The sequence below is a fragment of the Glycine max genome, chromosome 18 (genome assembly GCF_000004515.6).
Source record: "Glycine max cultivar Williams 82 chromosome 18, Glycine_max_v4.0, whole genome shotgun sequence".
NCBI lineage: Eukaryota > Viridiplantae > Streptophyta > Magnoliopsida > Fabales > Fabaceae > Glycine > Glycine max.
In genome coordinates, this window is record NC_038254.2 from 57174992 (window position 1) to 57193488 (window position 18497).

At 32.6% G+C, this 18497-nt stretch overlaps 2 protein-coding genes across 2 annotated transcripts; both read right to left on the bottom strand.

The window, feature by feature from the left end:
* Nucleotides 1-2657: 2657 nt before the first annotated feature.
* Nucleotides 2658-5742, bottom strand: LOC100789485 (heat shock cognate 70 kDa protein 2). Its single transcript, XM_003552647.5, has 2 exons — nt 5344-5742; nt 2658-4581 (listed from the first exon to the last, which is right to left on the bottom strand). Exons 1-2 carry the CDS (start codon nt 5555-5557, stop codon nt 2852-2854), a joined length of 1944 nt encoding a protein of 647 aa, XP_003552695.1. The 5' UTR covers nt 5558-5742; the 3' UTR covers nt 2658-2851.
* A 5130-nt stretch (nt 5743-10872) lies between these two features.
* LOC102662809 (dof zinc finger protein DOF2.4) lies at nt 10873-13021 on the bottom strand. The gene is made up of 2 exons (XM_006602975.4): nt 12746-13021; nt 10873-12482 (listed from the first exon to the last, which is right to left on the bottom strand). Exons 1-2 carry the CDS (start codon nt 12797-12799, stop codon nt 11427-11429), a joined length of 1110 nt encoding a protein of 369 aa, XP_006603038.2. The 5' UTR covers nt 12800-13021; the 3' UTR covers nt 10873-11426.
* Between the last annotated feature and the right edge of the window lie 5476 nt (nt 13022-18497).

Genomic DNA, 18497 nt, shown 5'->3' on the forward strand with positions numbered 1-18497 from the left:
AGGTGATTGAATGGAATATTACTACTTTTGCTTCAATTAAACAAACAACAAACTTACATAATTTAATGAAATATTACTACTTAATAGTAAAGTAATTAGTTATTTAGTCTAAAAGACCGAACGTCCTGTGCAAGCAAAGGCTATTGTGACTTACATTGATCAGTCAACCGCAAGATAAATGACCCTCTCCAAGTCCAAGCTCAAGTTCAGATATATTTCAAAAACCAGAGTGATAGTCTTTACCTCTCATAGGAGGCACTTCTTCGTGATCTTCAGCATCGTTTCCAAACACTTGCATCACAATTCAGACCACATCTACTAATTGCTGCATCAAAAAAGTGGTCCCTATACTATACCAGCTAAAATGCTTTCTTACACTCAAAAAGCATTGCATTATTAGGATTCATCCCATGTGATCCGTGATTCAGTTCAATAAGATGAGTAGAGAGGCAAACGGGTGGTCAATGCAATAAAGGAAAATAAATTGACCCAACAAAAGAACACAGCACTTCAATATTAAAAAATGAAAAAATTGTAATTAATGGATTTGATCAGATGGAAGAAGGAAAAGAAAAAAAAAAGGGCAAGAGTAGGAAAATTGAAGAATCTATAACCACACCACACGCATTCCCTGTATTGGTATCTAGCAATTATTAAGTTGTTTTTTTCTTGTAGGTCTTGAAATTGAAATATGTGAGTTGTTTTACGATTATTTGGGTAGACATTCACCATATCACCAACCTTTTCATTTAAAATGAATATATTCCAGGAAGATTTACACATTGGAGATTTGACACTGCATAGACAAATGGAAAAATCAAATAAGCTAAAAAAATTTAAACAAAAGGAACTGAAAGAGCACTACCAAACACATCCTCTTTGATTATTCAGATGTTCTATTTTCAGTCTTATAAAATAGAGGCTTCACACACTTCAAATTCTTGAAACTAGAAAGTTGAAATTTCATACTTAATTTTGGGACTTCATGAAGCAATTTTAAATCGTACGAACAATATCTTCTAAAAGAAAAATTTCTCCTTGTCAGATTCTATCATCATTAAGTCCTAGATCTCAACCTCCTACCAACCAAGACTATCACGTGTAGAACATATATCAAACAAATCTGTCATGTGTATAGCACAAAAAGAAGTTCAGGCAAAAAGATTCCAACACTGAGCACTTGATGTGATAATTAACAACATTGCAGTGATCTGAGTACATCTTGATGCCAAAACAAGGCACCCATTTTATTTATTATTACTGTACAAGGCAGTCACTTGTGGTATAATGCAGTCAACCATTAAATTCTCCTTTAGGTTCATACACGTATACAAATCTAATCTATTACAAACTTGATAAACTGATTTATCATTTATGTATGAGTACATATTGATGGAAAGGTCAAAGGATTTCAAAATCTGCAGGCTGTGTTGTAACCAAAGATTTTGTTGAGTACTCCTGACAACCTCATATAGACTCGCGGTATTACATGGACCTTTGTAAATCTTACAGTAAATTATCTAGTTGAGTCTTTGGTGTCACATTCTATGCTCCATCTCCAGTTGTAAACATTCCCAAAAGTTTGATTTATGCGTGAAAATGAAGTGGACAATGTTGATAGTCGAAGCAAACTATATGAATTTAGAACATGTGCAAACTAACTGCGGTGCTACTAAATTGACTAGTGTCATTGAAATGTCACTAATAAAGGAAAAGCTACATGTAGTCTGCAAATATTGGTATGATGTTAGGTGTCCGTTTTGCATGGTAGTGGAAGAAGCGTTTTGTTGCACTGTTGTGTTGTAAGATTGAAAAGGTATGGAAGGGTTGCTATAAGTGGGTCGGGTTGCAGGTAGCATTGCCCTGGTCACTGGGACACAAGGAACCATTTTATGCAGCATAACATGCTTGGTCATTATGGAAGCACAAGAATGAAGTTATTTTCAGAGGAGTTACTGTGAATTCTGAGCTGGCAGTTTTGGATTTGGCAAAATTTACATCTTGGGCCTGGACCAATGCTTGGACGAATGGAAATAAAATGATTGGAACACAAATAATTAAGTGCGTTTGGATAGAGAATTTTAACTGAGGAAAGTAATTTATTAAAGAATTTGAATTTCTGTAATTTAGAATTCATTGTTTGGATGTTTTTTACCAAGAATTTAAAATTTTGGAATTTTAAAACAGAATTTTAAACAACTAAATATCTGAAATTTCAATTTCCTTTTAAAAGGTGAGAAATTAAAATTCTCTTCTTACTAAAATATATCGATCGGGTGTGAGCATAGAAGAATACGTATAACTAGCACACCAACCATAATTTTTCTTTTTTTTTCATCCTCATAATTTTAATTTTGTTTATCCAAACACAAAATTTTGAAAATAAAAGAATTTTAATTGAAGTATTTAAAATTCTTAAAATTTTAAATTTTTCAGAATTTTAAATTTTTCCATCCAAACACACTATTATTGTGTCTGAATTATGTAAATTCATGCAGTTCCTAGCTTTCGATTGTTGCAGTGGTATATAGGGTTGCCTGTTAGAGGGATGTTGATATAGGATCTATGCAACGTTATATTTCCCATTGAAGATGACGTTATATTTTTAGTGTATAAATAAATAGCACTACACTGTCTAAATCTGCTTGATACTGAAATTGCAAAATTGGACGCTAAAATTATATTATCCAGAGTAACAATTTGCAAAGCGGGGCTAGTTTTCAATTATCAAACAAATGACAAATTGAAAACAGCAGTACAATTCATGAAAGCAAAAAATTTATATAGCCTAAACCCAAAAACCTTAACAAACATTATTTTCCTAATTCCTTCCAAATACTAACTAGTCCACTTAATCAACCTCCTCAATCTTGGGGCCAGCACCACTACCACCAGCAGGTGGAGCATCATCATCGACGTCACCACCAGTACCAGCTCCGCCTTGGTACATCTTCGCTATAATGGGATTGCATATGCCCTCAAGCTCCTTCATCTTGTCTTCAAATTCATCAGCTTCTGCAAGCTGATTGGTATCAAGCCATTGAATGGCCTGCTCAATTGCATTATCAATCTTTGTCTTGTCTTCAGAGGAAAGCTTTGAACTGATCTTCTCATCCTTTATTGTGTTTCTCATGTTGTAGGCATAGTTCTCCAAGGCATTCTTTCCCTCAACCTTCTTCTTGTGCTCCTCATCTTCAGACTTGTATTTCTCAGCTTCTTGAACCATCTTCTCGATTTCTTCCTTTGACAACCTTCCTTTGTCATTGGTAATGGTAATCTTGTTCTTCTGGCCAGTTGTTTTGTCCTCGGCAGAGACATTCAAGATACCATTAGCATCAATATCGAAGCAAACAGTGATTTGAGGGACACCACGGGGAGCTGGAGGAATGCCTGACAGCTCAAACTTACCCAACAAGTTGTTATCCCTGGTTCTTGTTCTCTCACCCTCATAAACTTGAATCAAGACACCAGGTTGGTTATCTGAATATGTAGAGAACACTTGTTCCTTCTTAGTAGGAATGGTAGTATTCCTTGGAATCAATACAGTCATGACACCTCCAGCAGTCTCCAAACCCAATGACAATGGAGTGACATCCAAAAGCAACAAATCTTGAACCTTCTCATTGCCTTCACCGCTCAATATAGCTGCCTGGACAGCAGCTCCATAAGCAACTGCTTCGTCGGGATTGATGCTCTTGCAAAGATCTTTCCCATTGAAGAAGTCCTGCAACAGCTGCTGAACTTTAGGAATCCTTGTAGAGCCACCAACAAGGACAACATCATGAACAGAGCTCTTGTCCATCTTTGCATCCCTAAGACACTTTTCCACAGGCTCCATACATTTCCTGAAGAGGTCCATGTTGAGCTCCTCAAACCTGGCACGAGTGATGGTTGAATAGAAGTCAATGCCCTCAAACAGAGAATCAATCTCAATGGTGGTCTGAGCAGTGGATGAGAGTGTCCTCTTTGCTCTCTCACAAGAGGTTCTTAACCTTCTCAAGGCTCTTGGGTTTCCAGTAATATCCTTCTTGTTCTTCCTCTTGAACTCTTGTACAAAGTGGTTCACCATTCTATTATCAAAATCCTCCCCTCCAAGGTGAGTGTCTCCAGCTGTGGCCTTAACTTCAAAGATACCCTCCTCAATGGTGAGGAGAGAAACATCAAAGGTGCCACCTCCAAGATCAAAGATCAAGACATTCTTCTCACCAACACTAGTGGCTTTCTTGTCAAGCCCGTATGCAATTGCAGCAGCAGTTGGCTCATTTATTATTCTCATAACATTGAGGCCAGCAATGACACCGGCGTCTTTGGTGGCTTGACGCTGAGAATCATTGAAGTAAGCAGGCACAGTAACAACGGCATTCTTCACAGTCGACCCAAGGTAAGCCTCTGCAATCTCCCGCATCTTTGTTAGGACCATAGAGGAGATTTCCTCAGCAGCGAATTGCTTTTCCTCACCCTTGTAATTGACACCAATCATGGGTTTTTCACCAGCACCAGCAGTAACCTTGAATGGCCACAACTTCATATCACTCTGAACAGAAGGGTCGCTAACTCTCCTACCAATCAACCTCTTCGCATCTGCAAAGTGACAACCCCCAGTTATCAACAATCACACCAAGCATCATCAACTCACAAATTACACCACAATAGAATGAAAACCTTCCACACTGTACATATATAGAATATTGAAACAAGTATATCGCGGGAATAAAAAACAATTCTTAAATTAGGGTAGATTAAGAGAATTCCTATTTTATATAATATTTTATATATATATATATATATATATATATATATATATATATATATGTATATATATATATATATATATTGATCTCAATTCAAACCCTATAAACAAACCAAAGAGGACCACATCTGCTTCCAAACATGTAATTTTGGATTGAGCTCATTTTAATAAAATAATAACGAAACGGTCCACAAGTTTTCAGAGGCTTCCACAATTGTAACCCGCAATATCAAGAACCTTGAAAACTTGAAAATTGTCATCCTATTTCTTAAAAAGAAGAAGGCTTGAATAATCGTAATTGAAATGAACCAAACATGAACTCAGCTTAAACGCGTAATTAAGATTTTACAACAAAACTCCACACTAATACTCGTTAAAAGGAGATATAGGTTGACCCGGTGTTTGACGAAAGGTACGGGGAGAAGTCGCGTGTTCGAGTCCATTTCTAACAAAACTAACAAAATAATATTTGCGGATAAAAAAAATAATGAGAACAATAAAACATAAAACATTACGATAAAATGTAAAAAGCTTGTTAGAAAAATGTAGGTAAAAATATTATTGAGCAGATAATGAGGACTGAGAAGAATTACCGAAGACGGTGTTGATGGGGTTCATGGCGACCTGGTTCTTAGCGGCATCTCCGATGAGTCTTTCGGTATCGGTGAAGGCGACATAAGAGGGTGTGGTACGGTTGCCCTGATCGTTGGCGATGATTTCGACGCGGTCGTGCTGCCAGACTCCGACGCAGGAGTAGGTGGTGCCCAGGTCGATTCCGATGGCGAGTCCCTCTCCTTTTCCGGCCATTTCTTTTTAGAAGGGAAGATTGCAAAAAACCTTAACTTGGGTTTCTTGGTTCAGTTTTCTGTGAATGAATGGAAGGAGGAGAAGTGAGGTATATATAGGTTTCAGAGAGACACTGTGTCTAACTCTAGAATCTTCTACTCTTACGTGGGGCCCTCACCTTAACTGAAGCCGCTTTTCATTTGCCTCGTTGCTCGTTCTCTTTGAATCAGTTCAGTTCATTGGACCAAACCAAACCCACTGCTACGCTGGTTCCGGGTTTAATAGGCCCAACTCACTCAAAATTGATTTTTTTAAGGGAGGTGCAGGAAGCAATAGCCGCTTTTGTCAAGTGGCAAGCCCTTTTTCTAATCCAGCCCATTTATTTACCCGCAGTAGTTCTCTTCAGAGGTTGTGCATCTAGACCCGGCCAGAATAATAGAGCGTTAACAAAATGAACCGTTCATGTCTGTCTTTGCTTAAATCAAAGATATTACTGCTGTCAAAAAAACAAAAAAATAATAATCAAAGATCATACTTTTATAACTAATTTAAATAAAAGCATAATTAATTGAAGTGACAGCACATGCGATTGTGAAACGCACGATTGCAGTTATTAAAAAATTATATTAATTAATATTAATAGGACTTAGATATTAAGTTTATATTAAGATTGATTTTATCTGATATATGAGATGCACAATAAGAGTAACTTTCATCTTCTCAACCTCCCCTTCTGATTTGATTTCCTCTTAGGGGCCGTTTTACAGGAAAAAAAAAGATTTTTCATTTTCGGAAATTATATTTTTTTGGAATGAATAAACTTTTTTTTTACAATTGAAAATATTTAAATAAATTTCTCAAAAATCAAAGAATTTAGTATATTTTTATGAATTATTTAATTATTTTTCACATTATATAATTTAATAAAAAGTAATATTATATGTTTACGATAATAAAAGAAAAATTAAACTCAAGAAAATAAGATTTTCAGCTTACATCGTGAAAAATTAATTAAAAAAATATTTCCAAAAAACATCGTTTCTTATGAATATTATTTTTTTAAAAAAATGTATATCCAACATGAGAAACTAAGTTTCTCAACTTATAATTCTCAGGAAATAGAAAATTTCTCTCCTATCAAACACCCCTATTAAAGATTAGGCTCAATTTTTATTCTTATTTCATTTTGGATTTCATTTTAAAATATTAATCAATATTTATTACATTGTATAAAATATTGTATATTAACCAAAAAGAAGAAAGATATATTGTACTAAATTTTAATGACGTACTATTTATAATTCACATTATGTTTTATTTTTAATGATTCAAAATTTAAAATGATACTACCTAGTTCAAGATATAAAAATATCTCTAAATTCAAAGAATACATTGTTATGTTGTCTACTATAATTTTAATGCAAACCAGATCAAAATTCAATAGTCTCTTGATGTAACAAACTGTGTATTATACATGCGTGTTTATTATTTGACGTACAATAATGAAATGAATCAAAACATGAAATTAATTCACAATGTGAGTTACTTCAAATGAAAACAAACACAAAGGATTGTTCATGTCTTTTAATTTTTTTTGTTTAAATGCTAGTTAACCGTTATATATGATATAGTAAGTAAAATATTTAATTATAAGAGAATATATTCTTTATAATTTGAGAAAAGGAATTTATAATATTCTTTTTCCTTATTTCTAAATAAGTGATTCAACACAAATAATTAATATGTTGAAATTAATGTTAAATAATTTAAGTATTACTTAAATTTGATCTTTAACGGAAATAATTTTTAATCATATTTTATTTACTTTTTAGTTGAATTTTGAATTAGTCAAAAAAAATTTAGCGTGGTGAAACGAACAATTAAGATAAAAAAATTTAAATATCATAAGAGATATATACACTAAAAAAATATATACTAATGGTGAGAAAATATTTGTCAATAGTATTACCTCCACTGATATCATTTTAATTAATTTAATAATATATATATATATATATATATATATATATATATATATATATATATATATATATATATATATATATTATACCAATAGACAATTTCATTTATTAACTCCCTTGTTAACAGATTAATGTTTTTTAACCACAACTTAAAGCTGGGTCGATCTTGAATTCAAATATAAATATGGGTATTAATAAAAAGTAAACAACTTATGCACAAAAAGCAATTTTCTTTGGCTTTTACTCTTAAAATGAAATAGTTTTATCTTTTTCGGTGGATCTTTTTCTTTTTGTATCTTACAGTAAATGGAAACACACCGATTGTTCTTATATATAATTGCAAAATCAATATATTTAATGTATTACTTTTGAATACTAATTTGATTACTGAATAAAGTAAAGAAGAGACATTTATTACACTCGGTTTCCTACATAAATTAATTAGTATATGTGTAAAGTTCATATAGTGACTTTAAATATAATTGATATAAGATTCACAACGATATATATATATATATATATATATATATATATATATATATATATATACCCTTTGTCCTTAGAGAATAAACTTAAAATAGAAAGAATCTCTGAGGTAACAGCTAGATGGTTTTCTTTCAGTGAATTTGATAGCTAGTAACGAAACCAGTTTCAGACTCTAAGACTTGTTTCTCTTTTGCAGAAAAGAAAGAAAAAGAAGCACGTCTTTATTTCAATATCCGGATAAACGTTAGCAATAAGGTTGCATGCCCACGTTTCTATACAGTAGAAGATATACATAATTATTTAAAAGTAACGAAGAATCTAACATATATATGATTGAGCTAATGTGGGGCTACAATAGGCCTTGGAACCAAGAAGGAATAGATTGGAATCACGGAAAGAGAGAGAAAATGATCATGCTGAAGAAGGACGTCATAAAAAGCAAAAGCTGCTAAGGAAACAGAGAAAACATATTCACGCCTAGACATGTGGGCATCATCAGCAACTATGCTATAGTAAAAGCTTGCTTGGGATTCCGAGCTACAGTTACCTTTAGTTGCTGCTGCTCCTAGCTACTACTTCTACTACTACTTCCAGTGGACCTGCACCTCTTTCTTTCTTCGAAGTTTCTTTGCTTTTATCATCATATATATATATATATATATATACACACTACATTATTACCATGTTGGTAATATATAATCAAGAAATTGATTTTTATTTACATGACACATCCGTGGAAGCTATTCGATCATTACAACGAAGGCAACATTTCTTGGAATTAACCATGTCTTGGTCGAAGTTAACCAACTCGCAAATAAGTTAGCAAAGCATGACTTGATGGCAAATGTAGATTTTCATGTCTTATATTTTACTTCTGATGTTGTTGTATCTGAACTTAAGTTGATTTAGCGCTCTGGTTTCTTTCTCAGAGACTTTTAGTCTTAATTAATAATATTATTCTTTCAAAAAAAGAAGAATTTGATTCTAAATTTAATACATACAGAAAAACATACATATGCGTCAGAAGAAATTAATTTTTAAATAAATTTAATTAAATACCTCAAGAAATTATATTAATCTTTAATTTTCAACCAATTATCCCGAGTTTAAAGAAAAAGATATATGCATTACCATATAAACATTTTTGTGATCACTATCCCATCAATATACTACGACCAACCGACCAACAAAAACCACCCTTCACTGCTTCCTCCAACAGAGAGAGAGAAGGAAAAGAGAGAGATTCGCTTTTTTGACTATGTTGTGACACCTTTATTCCTTTTAAGCAAGCAAGCAATTAGCTAGCTTTGAAAATTGCAAAAAGCAAACAACTTAATGTCCCATATTCCGTCTCTAAAGCCTCCTTCAATTATCATATGAATGACATCATAATCATAATTAGATTATGACAAATATGCTTTACCAGATTGATTTCCTTGGGCCTTTATTCCATTATTTTATAACAAAAAAAAATTACGGAATAAAAGATGAGTGCTAAGGAAGTATTAGCAAGCTCCCATCAATATTAAGGATGACGAGAGAAAAGATAGAAAAAGAATAAACACATGACTAATTGATATGCCTTTTTAATTAGTTAAAAAATACTTAAAATAAAAATTTAAATGTTTTTATTCTTTCATTTTTTTTTCAATTTCAATTTTTTTTCCTGTTTTTGTCTTGTACCTTTAAAGGTTTAAATTAGCAATCTAGCATTTTGATTATTTCTCCTTTGTTTTATTCTTTGTCTTCAATTGATTAGTTCGTTTGTTGTTGAATTGAAAGTCATATCTAGATTTTATAGTGCATGAAAGAGGAGTTGCATGGTTTTGAGGGGTATTTTGGCGTTTCTTTAACAACAAATGAAACATATCCTCCTTTTCCATGGCTACAGTTCTCAGTTCACATATAAAACAAAGAAGTACGATAGATCCATTTGGTCAATTTCCTTATAATATGATAATCATTTTCGACACCAAATTATAGTACATATTCGTATTACTACAATTCTACCAGATCAACGTGACTCTCTTCTCTCACTCTCATGGTCCCAATTTGGATGTACTCAAAGTGCTTTTTCTGTGATAGGTTAAAAATAAGTAACCAAGATGAAAAAGAGATTCTCAAAATATGAGACCAACAGAAGTCTAGGAATTTGAAGTTTCTATTTAGATGATTAAAACAGCAAGTTGAACGTACTAACTAGCAGGAGTGGGTCAGAACAAACTAGAACTTAACATGATAAAATTAATGCACGAGGAAGAAATATCATGCACATTTCATTAACACCTTGCTAGCCCTCCAAAAATGGGAGTCTCCATGCGTTAAATTTTGCATTGGCCTTAAGAGGAAAATATATATTAATATGGATGCCTACTACGTAGTTCATTAATTTCCTTGGTAGTATTATCTAATATCTAGTATAATATGTGTGAGAGGAAAAGGTGCAGGGGGTGCAGAGAGGTAGCCACCTTATAAGTGTTGGAAAATGCATCTTCAAAATTCATTAATTTCACACACTCTAAAATATATTTCATTTGACTTTCTAACTATATATGATAGTATATATTTTAAAAAAACTAACTGATCGAGGATCCTCCCACCATGAATGTTACAGGATAATATTGAACTGGAGCACATCACTAAAAAAGCCCTACATATCACATATGTTTATTGGTTTGCTAGAATTTCTCACATTATTATACTCAAATATGACCATTACCTTTGTTTCAAATATTTTGTTGGTAACTTTCAATTGCCGGTATATTACACATATACCATATCTTTGTTTTGCAAATAAATTGATAGGAATTAAGGATATTGAATTAGACGAAAACTAAAAAATGATTCGAAGTCAGACACATTAGTGAGTAAATTAAAGTTTCTTAAACTTACATAAGTTGCATTATACCTGGCGCAAATCGTTAACAATGAACAAATATTAAAAAAAAATGACACCATCACATAATAAAAAGCCCTCTAGACTAGTCCACACACACATATATATATATAGCTGCACACAATTAGTAATATCAACTTAACCCTTCATGTCATAACAACACATGCATATAAACAAATACACACCAATACTTTTGCTCAACGTGTTCATACTTAGTACAACAAAAAAGTATCAACGACATCCATCGACGGAAAAAGGAAATTACTTGAAGAGTTGCGTACCATTTTATCGTCACATTGATATGTAACACAAAGTGTTCTGATCTTCTTATGCTTCCTTCCCATTTATATATCCTCGTAAGACAAGACACATGCATAGGGTAGAATTCCGTTCCAATGTTAGCAAGGTGATATAATAGGTTCTTCTAACTCTAATACATTCGATCATTTTTCTATGATCATAAAAATCTGAGGCGACTAGGAAATGAAGCAAAAGCAATAGAATTGGAGTAGTTTAATTCCAATGATCACAACAAGTGGTTAGGTGAAGGAGTGAAACTAGGAACTTCACTCCATGCATTGCCACTACTTCCATTCCAAAGTACACCATTTCCCGAACTAGTCATCAAGAGATTTTTTGGCAAACTCAAACCTTGATTTTCTTCCAGCTTTATTGTGTTAAGCTGAGGTAATGTTCCACTTACACTAGAAATAGAATCCATTTTAGAACGAATATCAAACCGGCCTCCATTCTTTGCATAATTTGGCGGTTCAACATTGTTATTTTCTCCACCACCAAACTGAAACACCCCAAGTTGTGGCTCCAAATTAGTACTAAAGAAAGGGAACTGATGTTGAACTTGTTGCAGATTGTTAAACCTCAATTGCTCACCAAGGCCATTATTTGACAACATAGCCCCTCCACCACTATTACCAAGTGATGAAGCTGAACTAGTTCCGATTTGAAACTCAACATCACTAGTAGTGTTGCCATTTCTAGCCACCAAAGGTGTTGTGATCGCCCCCAAATGAGATCCAATGCCCCCAGAAGCGTAGTCACTGTTATAATGATGTAAAGAGGCCAAGAATGGGAATTGATGAGCTGGTGTTGGAGTTGGCAAATGAGTCATCATCACATGATCAGGGGTGCAGCCACTAGAAGAAGAGTTAGCACTGGCTGAGGTAGAACCTGTTGAAGGTTTCATAGGAGACTTTGATCTAGCACTGTTCCCTTTGTTTCTTTTGTTCCTTCTGCAGCCACCTCCAACTGGCACGCTCCTGAGTGCACCTCCTCTGGTCCAGTAACGACGACATGTCTTGCAAAAGTGGCGAGGCTGTGAGAGGCTGTAGTTGTTGTAGTAGCAAAACTTTGTGTTTGTAGATTCACATCGTGGACATTTGAGTGATGCATCGGGTTGGTGTATCTTTGCCATCCTGGCTCTATCAGCCATTGATCCTGGTCTGATAGAGCCCTGATAGCCACCATTTCCGATAGCGGCCGCCACCGATGAAGGTGGTGGCCGTTGCGGAGGTAGTGGAATCTGGGGATTCTGGGTGCCAATTCTTGCTAGCTGATTAGGTTGCTGTGAATTTTTTTTTACAAGTGTAAGCCAAATAATAAAAAAAAGAAAAGAAAAAAATAAAGAAACTACAGAATTGAATATCTGTAAGTGTACACACATACAAAGAGTATATTCAGGAAAAAAAAATTAAAAGATTGATAAAGTGTATGTGTAGGAATATCTGATTTTTGGGATTAATTGTATTCTTAGCTAGCTTTATTGATGAAGAAGCTATAATAAGAAAAAGAAGAAAGGGAAGAGAGAATGAAAGAATTAATCCTTACCTGTTGTGACCAGTTGGGTGGATCTAGATAGATTGGAAGGGACGGGAAGACCATAGCTCTTGTTAATTAGAGAGCTTTCTTTCTCTTTTGTAAAAGTTTGATGGGTTCTTTGGTGGTGTGTGGGTGGAGAATCACATCAACATGAGAGAGTTGCAGAGAGAAAGAGATCACAGGGGGACGGGAAAAGATAAAGGAGCTTGTGGGGGTGTGTCTATTTAATTTATTTGTTTTGTTTTTGTTCTTAATTTATCTCTCCTCTATCTTTTTGTTTCTATTAAAATTATTGGGGGATTATGGAGGAGCACCAAACGAGTTTCTTATTGTATAAGCACCTTTCTCTTCTGCTTTTACTGTGGCATTAACATTAAAGACTTTACTCTCCAATCGCCATGCATGTTGAGACTTAAGAAAGAGAAACCCTAGCCCTAGCTTTAGATTAACATACTATATTTTGTATTGTGAGGATTTTGATGCCTTAAAAAATATTTTAGAATAATAAATGTAGAATTTAAAAGTAAAAAGGTGATGAGTCAGGACTCATGGTGGGAAGGTCTTCGGTGGATGCGTCACAATCGAATGTACCTTTGTTTCCCTTCCGCCAGCTCTCCTCGAGGAAAAAGTAGTCATTATTTTCTTTTTTTTATCCTTTATTTAATTCAACTTTTTTTTTTCTGTAGTAAAGCTTTTTCCTTTTTGTGTAAAATTATTCATTAATACATATCATATGTATCATAAATATTCACACACCTTTTTGGATTTAGCACTTCAGTCCTACAGTCATTCGATTATTAGATATTTTACTCCCTTTCACCCATTTCCACCTTTGTACGTTATGAAATATATTTATAAGTCAAAGGGTATATATTAGACCTTGGAACTTGAAAGTTATTTTATATTTTATAAAGAAAAAGAAAAATAAAACAATATGTGTAAAGAATAATTTGATTAGAGGATATGCGTGAATCTGTAAATCTCCTGATATTAATTTAAGTTTAATTTCTATAGATAAAAAACCTCACCAATATATAGTAATTATTTCTATAAAAACGCACAATGAGTAGTTAGTTTAATATAAAAAGAAAATTAACAAATATGTATATTAGAAGAAAATAAAAAAAAATGCATTAAAGGTCTATAATTTAACTTTCAAAGAAGTCCAATGAGATAATTTATATCAACGGGAGTTGGGTATACGGTAAGGGATTAATCTTCTACTTACGTTATCAATTAAGAGGACTCAGAATTCTTCCTAAAAGAAGTGCCTACAGTTTGACCGTGGCATATCTTCAACATGATTGCAGTAATGTGTAAGATTGTATACTGTCGTTTCATAATGATATTGTTGTACGTTATATATATATATATATATTGTTGAAACCAGGCTCCTAATTAATCTTTATTAATTTGGACAATAGATGTTGGCATCTGCCGTGCTTCCAACCTTAATCCAAGATTCCCTATGCCAACTATCATAGTAATCGCTCATGAATTATTGAATTTAGTGCTTAGAAGAAAGACAAGAGTAGACATCGATTCAATTCGAACCTTGAAAAAAAGAATTCGATCGCTTGTCTAATTGTTCTTTAAAGAGAAAGAAATTATCAAATAATTCCTTAAGATTACATACATAAAATATTTTAGTCCTTTTATTATTTTCGTTATATTTTTTAGTGCATCTTTAGGCGCAAAAAATGAATGTGTATTTAGTCTGTAAACGAATTATTAGTAATTCAAATTGATCTCTAAAAATGTTAACTAAAATAAATAGAGATGATTAAAATGTTCTACATTTATAATCATGAGAAACTATTTAGTAACTTCTTTTTTTAACAAATAAAACGCATCGAGTTAAATAATTTTTTATAAGAATGAAATTGAATATTTACTCAAAGTCTCTAAATGGTTAAGCCTTTTTGCCTCACCCATTTAAGTATGTGACTGGTCTAATTTGAGCCTAATTGATGAAATATAGAGTTTATATTTCAAATTGTTAGTTCAAATTAAACTTGACTATTTTTAATCTAATTCGATCATAGCTTATAAAAGCATGTAAAAAGCTTATATAATATTGATAATTGTTATGTATATATTATTTGTAAATTGAAATCACATAATAATTATCTTTTTTTTTGTGTTAAAACAACAATAACTTAGCTTCTTTTCAGTTTTAATCCAAAAGATGTTAAAGTTAATCATTTTATACTAATTTTGGTTATATTTTTTTGTAAAGATATGAAAGATGATTGAAGAACAGAAGTGTCGCATCTTGCGGCTTAACGCATGCAAACATGTTAAGCGCGCATCCTGCGACTTAGCGCATGATCACTTAATCAAGCTGGCATGCACGCTCAACGCAAAAATCACGCTAAGCACACAAAGAAGAAGTTCTGATTGGTCAATCAAGTGGTGAAGATATTTTAAAAGAAAAAGATTCATGGGAATTCTTCAACAAGAGGAAAGCAACGAAGCAAGGACAACAAAGGAGAAGAAAAAGCATACAAAGCCGTTATTAGCCGGTGCAAGGAAAATCCGTTTCTGGAGCTCTGGTCGATCCGTTTCACTCCATTTTCTTCCATTCATTTCATGCTTTATATTTATTAGCTTCTCATGAAAATGAGAGGCTAAAATCCAACCATTGTTGGGAGCTCTACAAACCAAACTCTCTATAATGTGATGATTATAAATTATCTATTAATATGATATTGATATTATTGTTCTTTTATGTGCTCATTCACATGTCTCTGCTTTGATCATCCATTTTCATGTACTGTTTTAGGATTTAGACATTGGAAAATATTTATATGCTAAGAACTTGGAAAGAACATCTAGGTGATCTATGTCTAGGGATAAAATGGTATTGTTTAACCTGTTTATGCATCTTTGTTCATGTTAATTATATGCCTTAAATTAAAAATAGTAAATATTATTTAAGGTAAATTAATATAAACCATATATATTAATTTAAGTAAATTAATATGGACCACATGTAAGTTAGAGGTTTATATTCTTTGGATCCTATTATAAAAGGGTCATTAAGGTTTATAAATTTTCATTCCATCAAGAAACATCAGAGAGTTTAGAGAGATAAAGAATTCAAGAGAGTTCTTCTTTGTAGTTGTTTTCTTTTCTCATTAATAAAGAGATTCTTTGCAGTATAATTTTCACGTCATAGACGATTAATCACAACAGTTCATAATGCAAATGATTTAATATAACTCTTAAGGGATTAGGAGTGCTATTAAGTGATTTAGGCTCTCCCACTTGAGGGATCATAATTACGGTAGGTTAGATGCAGGTAATAATTATATTCATGTTAAAAAGAAAAAAAAATTAATTACGATTGCATCAAAAGTAGTTCTGGTAAGTAAAGTCCCTAACACGCTTCATAACTCATCACCAACACTATCTCACAATTCTAAGCGTTTGTTTTCTTAACATTTCATGTTCCTTGCTTTGTAGTTAATTTATATTAATTTATACTTAAATCAATGAACATGATTCAATATGAATAACAAATTGCTTAAACATTAGATATACATAACTCTGGATATAAGCAAAGTCTCCATGGACTCGATATTTTGTCTTACCGTTATATATATATACAGAGAGAGAGGACATATCATATGAGAATGATCTTCTTGTGTGAAAATAAAAATGATCATTCTCATCCATTAGATTAAAATAAAAGGCCAAGATTAAAACATTTTAAATTCAAATCAAAGTCTCATCTAATCATAAAATCTCTATAAGATTTATCAATAAAAAAATTAAATATTTTAAAGATTCGTCATCACAACCACCACCACCACCATGATTACCGTCATCACCATCGTTGTTGCCACCGACAAAACCGTCACTACCACCACCTTCGTGATCGGCGTCATGACCACTGCCATTGCGATAGCGGTGGTGGCAATGATAGTCATGTTGGTGGGGATGAGAATGGTCACAACAATGATGATTATGATGATGGTGATCGTAGTGATAGAGGTGGTTGTGGTGATGATCTTGACGTAAATTAAAATTTTAAAATATTTAATTTTTTATTTGACAAATCTTATAAAGATTTTATGGTTAAATGAGACTTTAATTTGAATTTAAAATGTTTTAATTTTTGCCTTTCATTTTAATCTAATAGATGAGAGTGACCCTCTTATGCGAAAATGAGAATGATTAATTTCAATCGTTAACTTAAAATGAAAATTCAAGCTTAAGACATTCTAAATTCAAATTAAAAATTTATTTAAGCATAAAATCTTTTTAAGATTTATCAAACAAAAAATTAAATATTCTTAAGATTTAATTTATGTCAAAATCATCACTACAATCAATACCATCGCCACATAATTACTACTGAGATAATTGTTATGATCATCATCGTTCTCACCAACATGAAGATTCTTTAATTTAAGAATATTCTTTCACCACAGCAGTTTAATTAATTTGAAGAGACTCACAATTTTTTTAGTTTTAAAATTGAAAAAAAAAATCTTAAACTACAAGCTAAAAACTTGTTTTAATTTTTGAAATATTGAAAACCTAAAGTACTTACTTTTTTGTTGGATTTTCCCCCCGACAAACTGTAAACTATTTAACGGTTATTGATCATGACAATATATGTTTTGAATGCATTTAATATAAGCATGCAAATATTATACGAGTGATTATAGTATCAGTAATATTAGTATAATAATAATGGATATATACTAGAGTAATTCTAAAAATTAAGGAATAATAGTACAAATGTTGTTATGTAACAAACATACAATATTTGATCAGAATTGGGCTTTTCTTATGTCCCTTTTAGAAGTATTTTCCTTTGCTGAAAAAAAATATATTTGATCAGAATTGGATGTAGCAAGCAAAGGTCCCACCTGTTTTTACCAAATTTTCAAAATTGTTTAAACAAAATATGAGGGAGACAACTGAGGGACAAAGAATGGTGGAAGTGGTGGACAAGGCAGCCAGTTATTGTGGGGAGGAAGAAGGAATGACAGGGAGGGGGGGTGACTCTTACTTTACATAGCCAAGTCCCGTCCCTTGTTTGATGAATGGAAAAGAAGAAAAGTAGACCCTTTTTGGGATATACAGGATGAAAGGAAAAGAAAAAAAATACCAAGTAATAATGCGATGAAAAAATAGGTGGAAAATAAAATAGTAGAGAAAATGGGTATATAATCTTTGATCTTTGATGAATGATGATGCAGGGGAAGCTCCACAGCCATGCATGGACAGCGACATGGAAGATGGAACACATTGCGCATTGTGCATAAAAAAATCTTGATTTTAGGATAAGATTGTAACCTCTTGATTCCACAGCTCTGCCCCGCAAATGTTTATTCTCTCTAGAGATACATGTATATACATTATGGCTAGCTAGCTCTATGTATATACAAGAATTCATGCAAATTATATTGTGCTATATTGCATTTCGGCCATTTCCCACTAAAACAGAAAAACAAGCTCGACTTACTATATCTTCAAAGCCGAGATACATGAAATTAAAAATAAAAATAGCATTTAAGATAATAAGATAAAAGCTAGTTTAATTAAAAAATAATAATTAAAGATCTAAGTTAGCTATAGTATTGTTATTTGGGGTGTGCTTCTTTATATAATAAGCTTTTAGTTGTGAACGATAAGTTACACTATATTCCATAGAGATTTGCCTTCATAGGATATATATCTTGCTGAGAAATAAGAATCTTCAATATAGTCAACCTCCTTTTTCACTTTTTCAGTTGTCTTCATA

Bases quoted from the DNA above. Each gene is read 5' to 3' on its own strand.
- LOC102662809 (XM_006602975.4), bottom strand. From the start codon at position 12,799: ATGGTCTTCCCGTCCCTTCCAATCTATCTAGATCCACCCAACTGGTCA. The intron at 12,483-12,745 runs GTAAGGATTAAT...AAAAATTCACAG, and splicing joins CACCCAACTGGTCACAACAG to CAACCTAATCAGCTAGCAAG.
- LOC100789485 (XM_003552647.5), bottom strand. From the start codon at position 5,557: ATGGCCGGAAAAGGAGAGGGACTCGCCATCGGAATCGACCTGGGCACC. The intron at 4,582-5,343 runs GTAATTCTTCTC...GTCACTTTGCAG, and splicing joins CCCCATCAACACCGTCTTCG to ATGCGAAGAGGTTGATTGGT.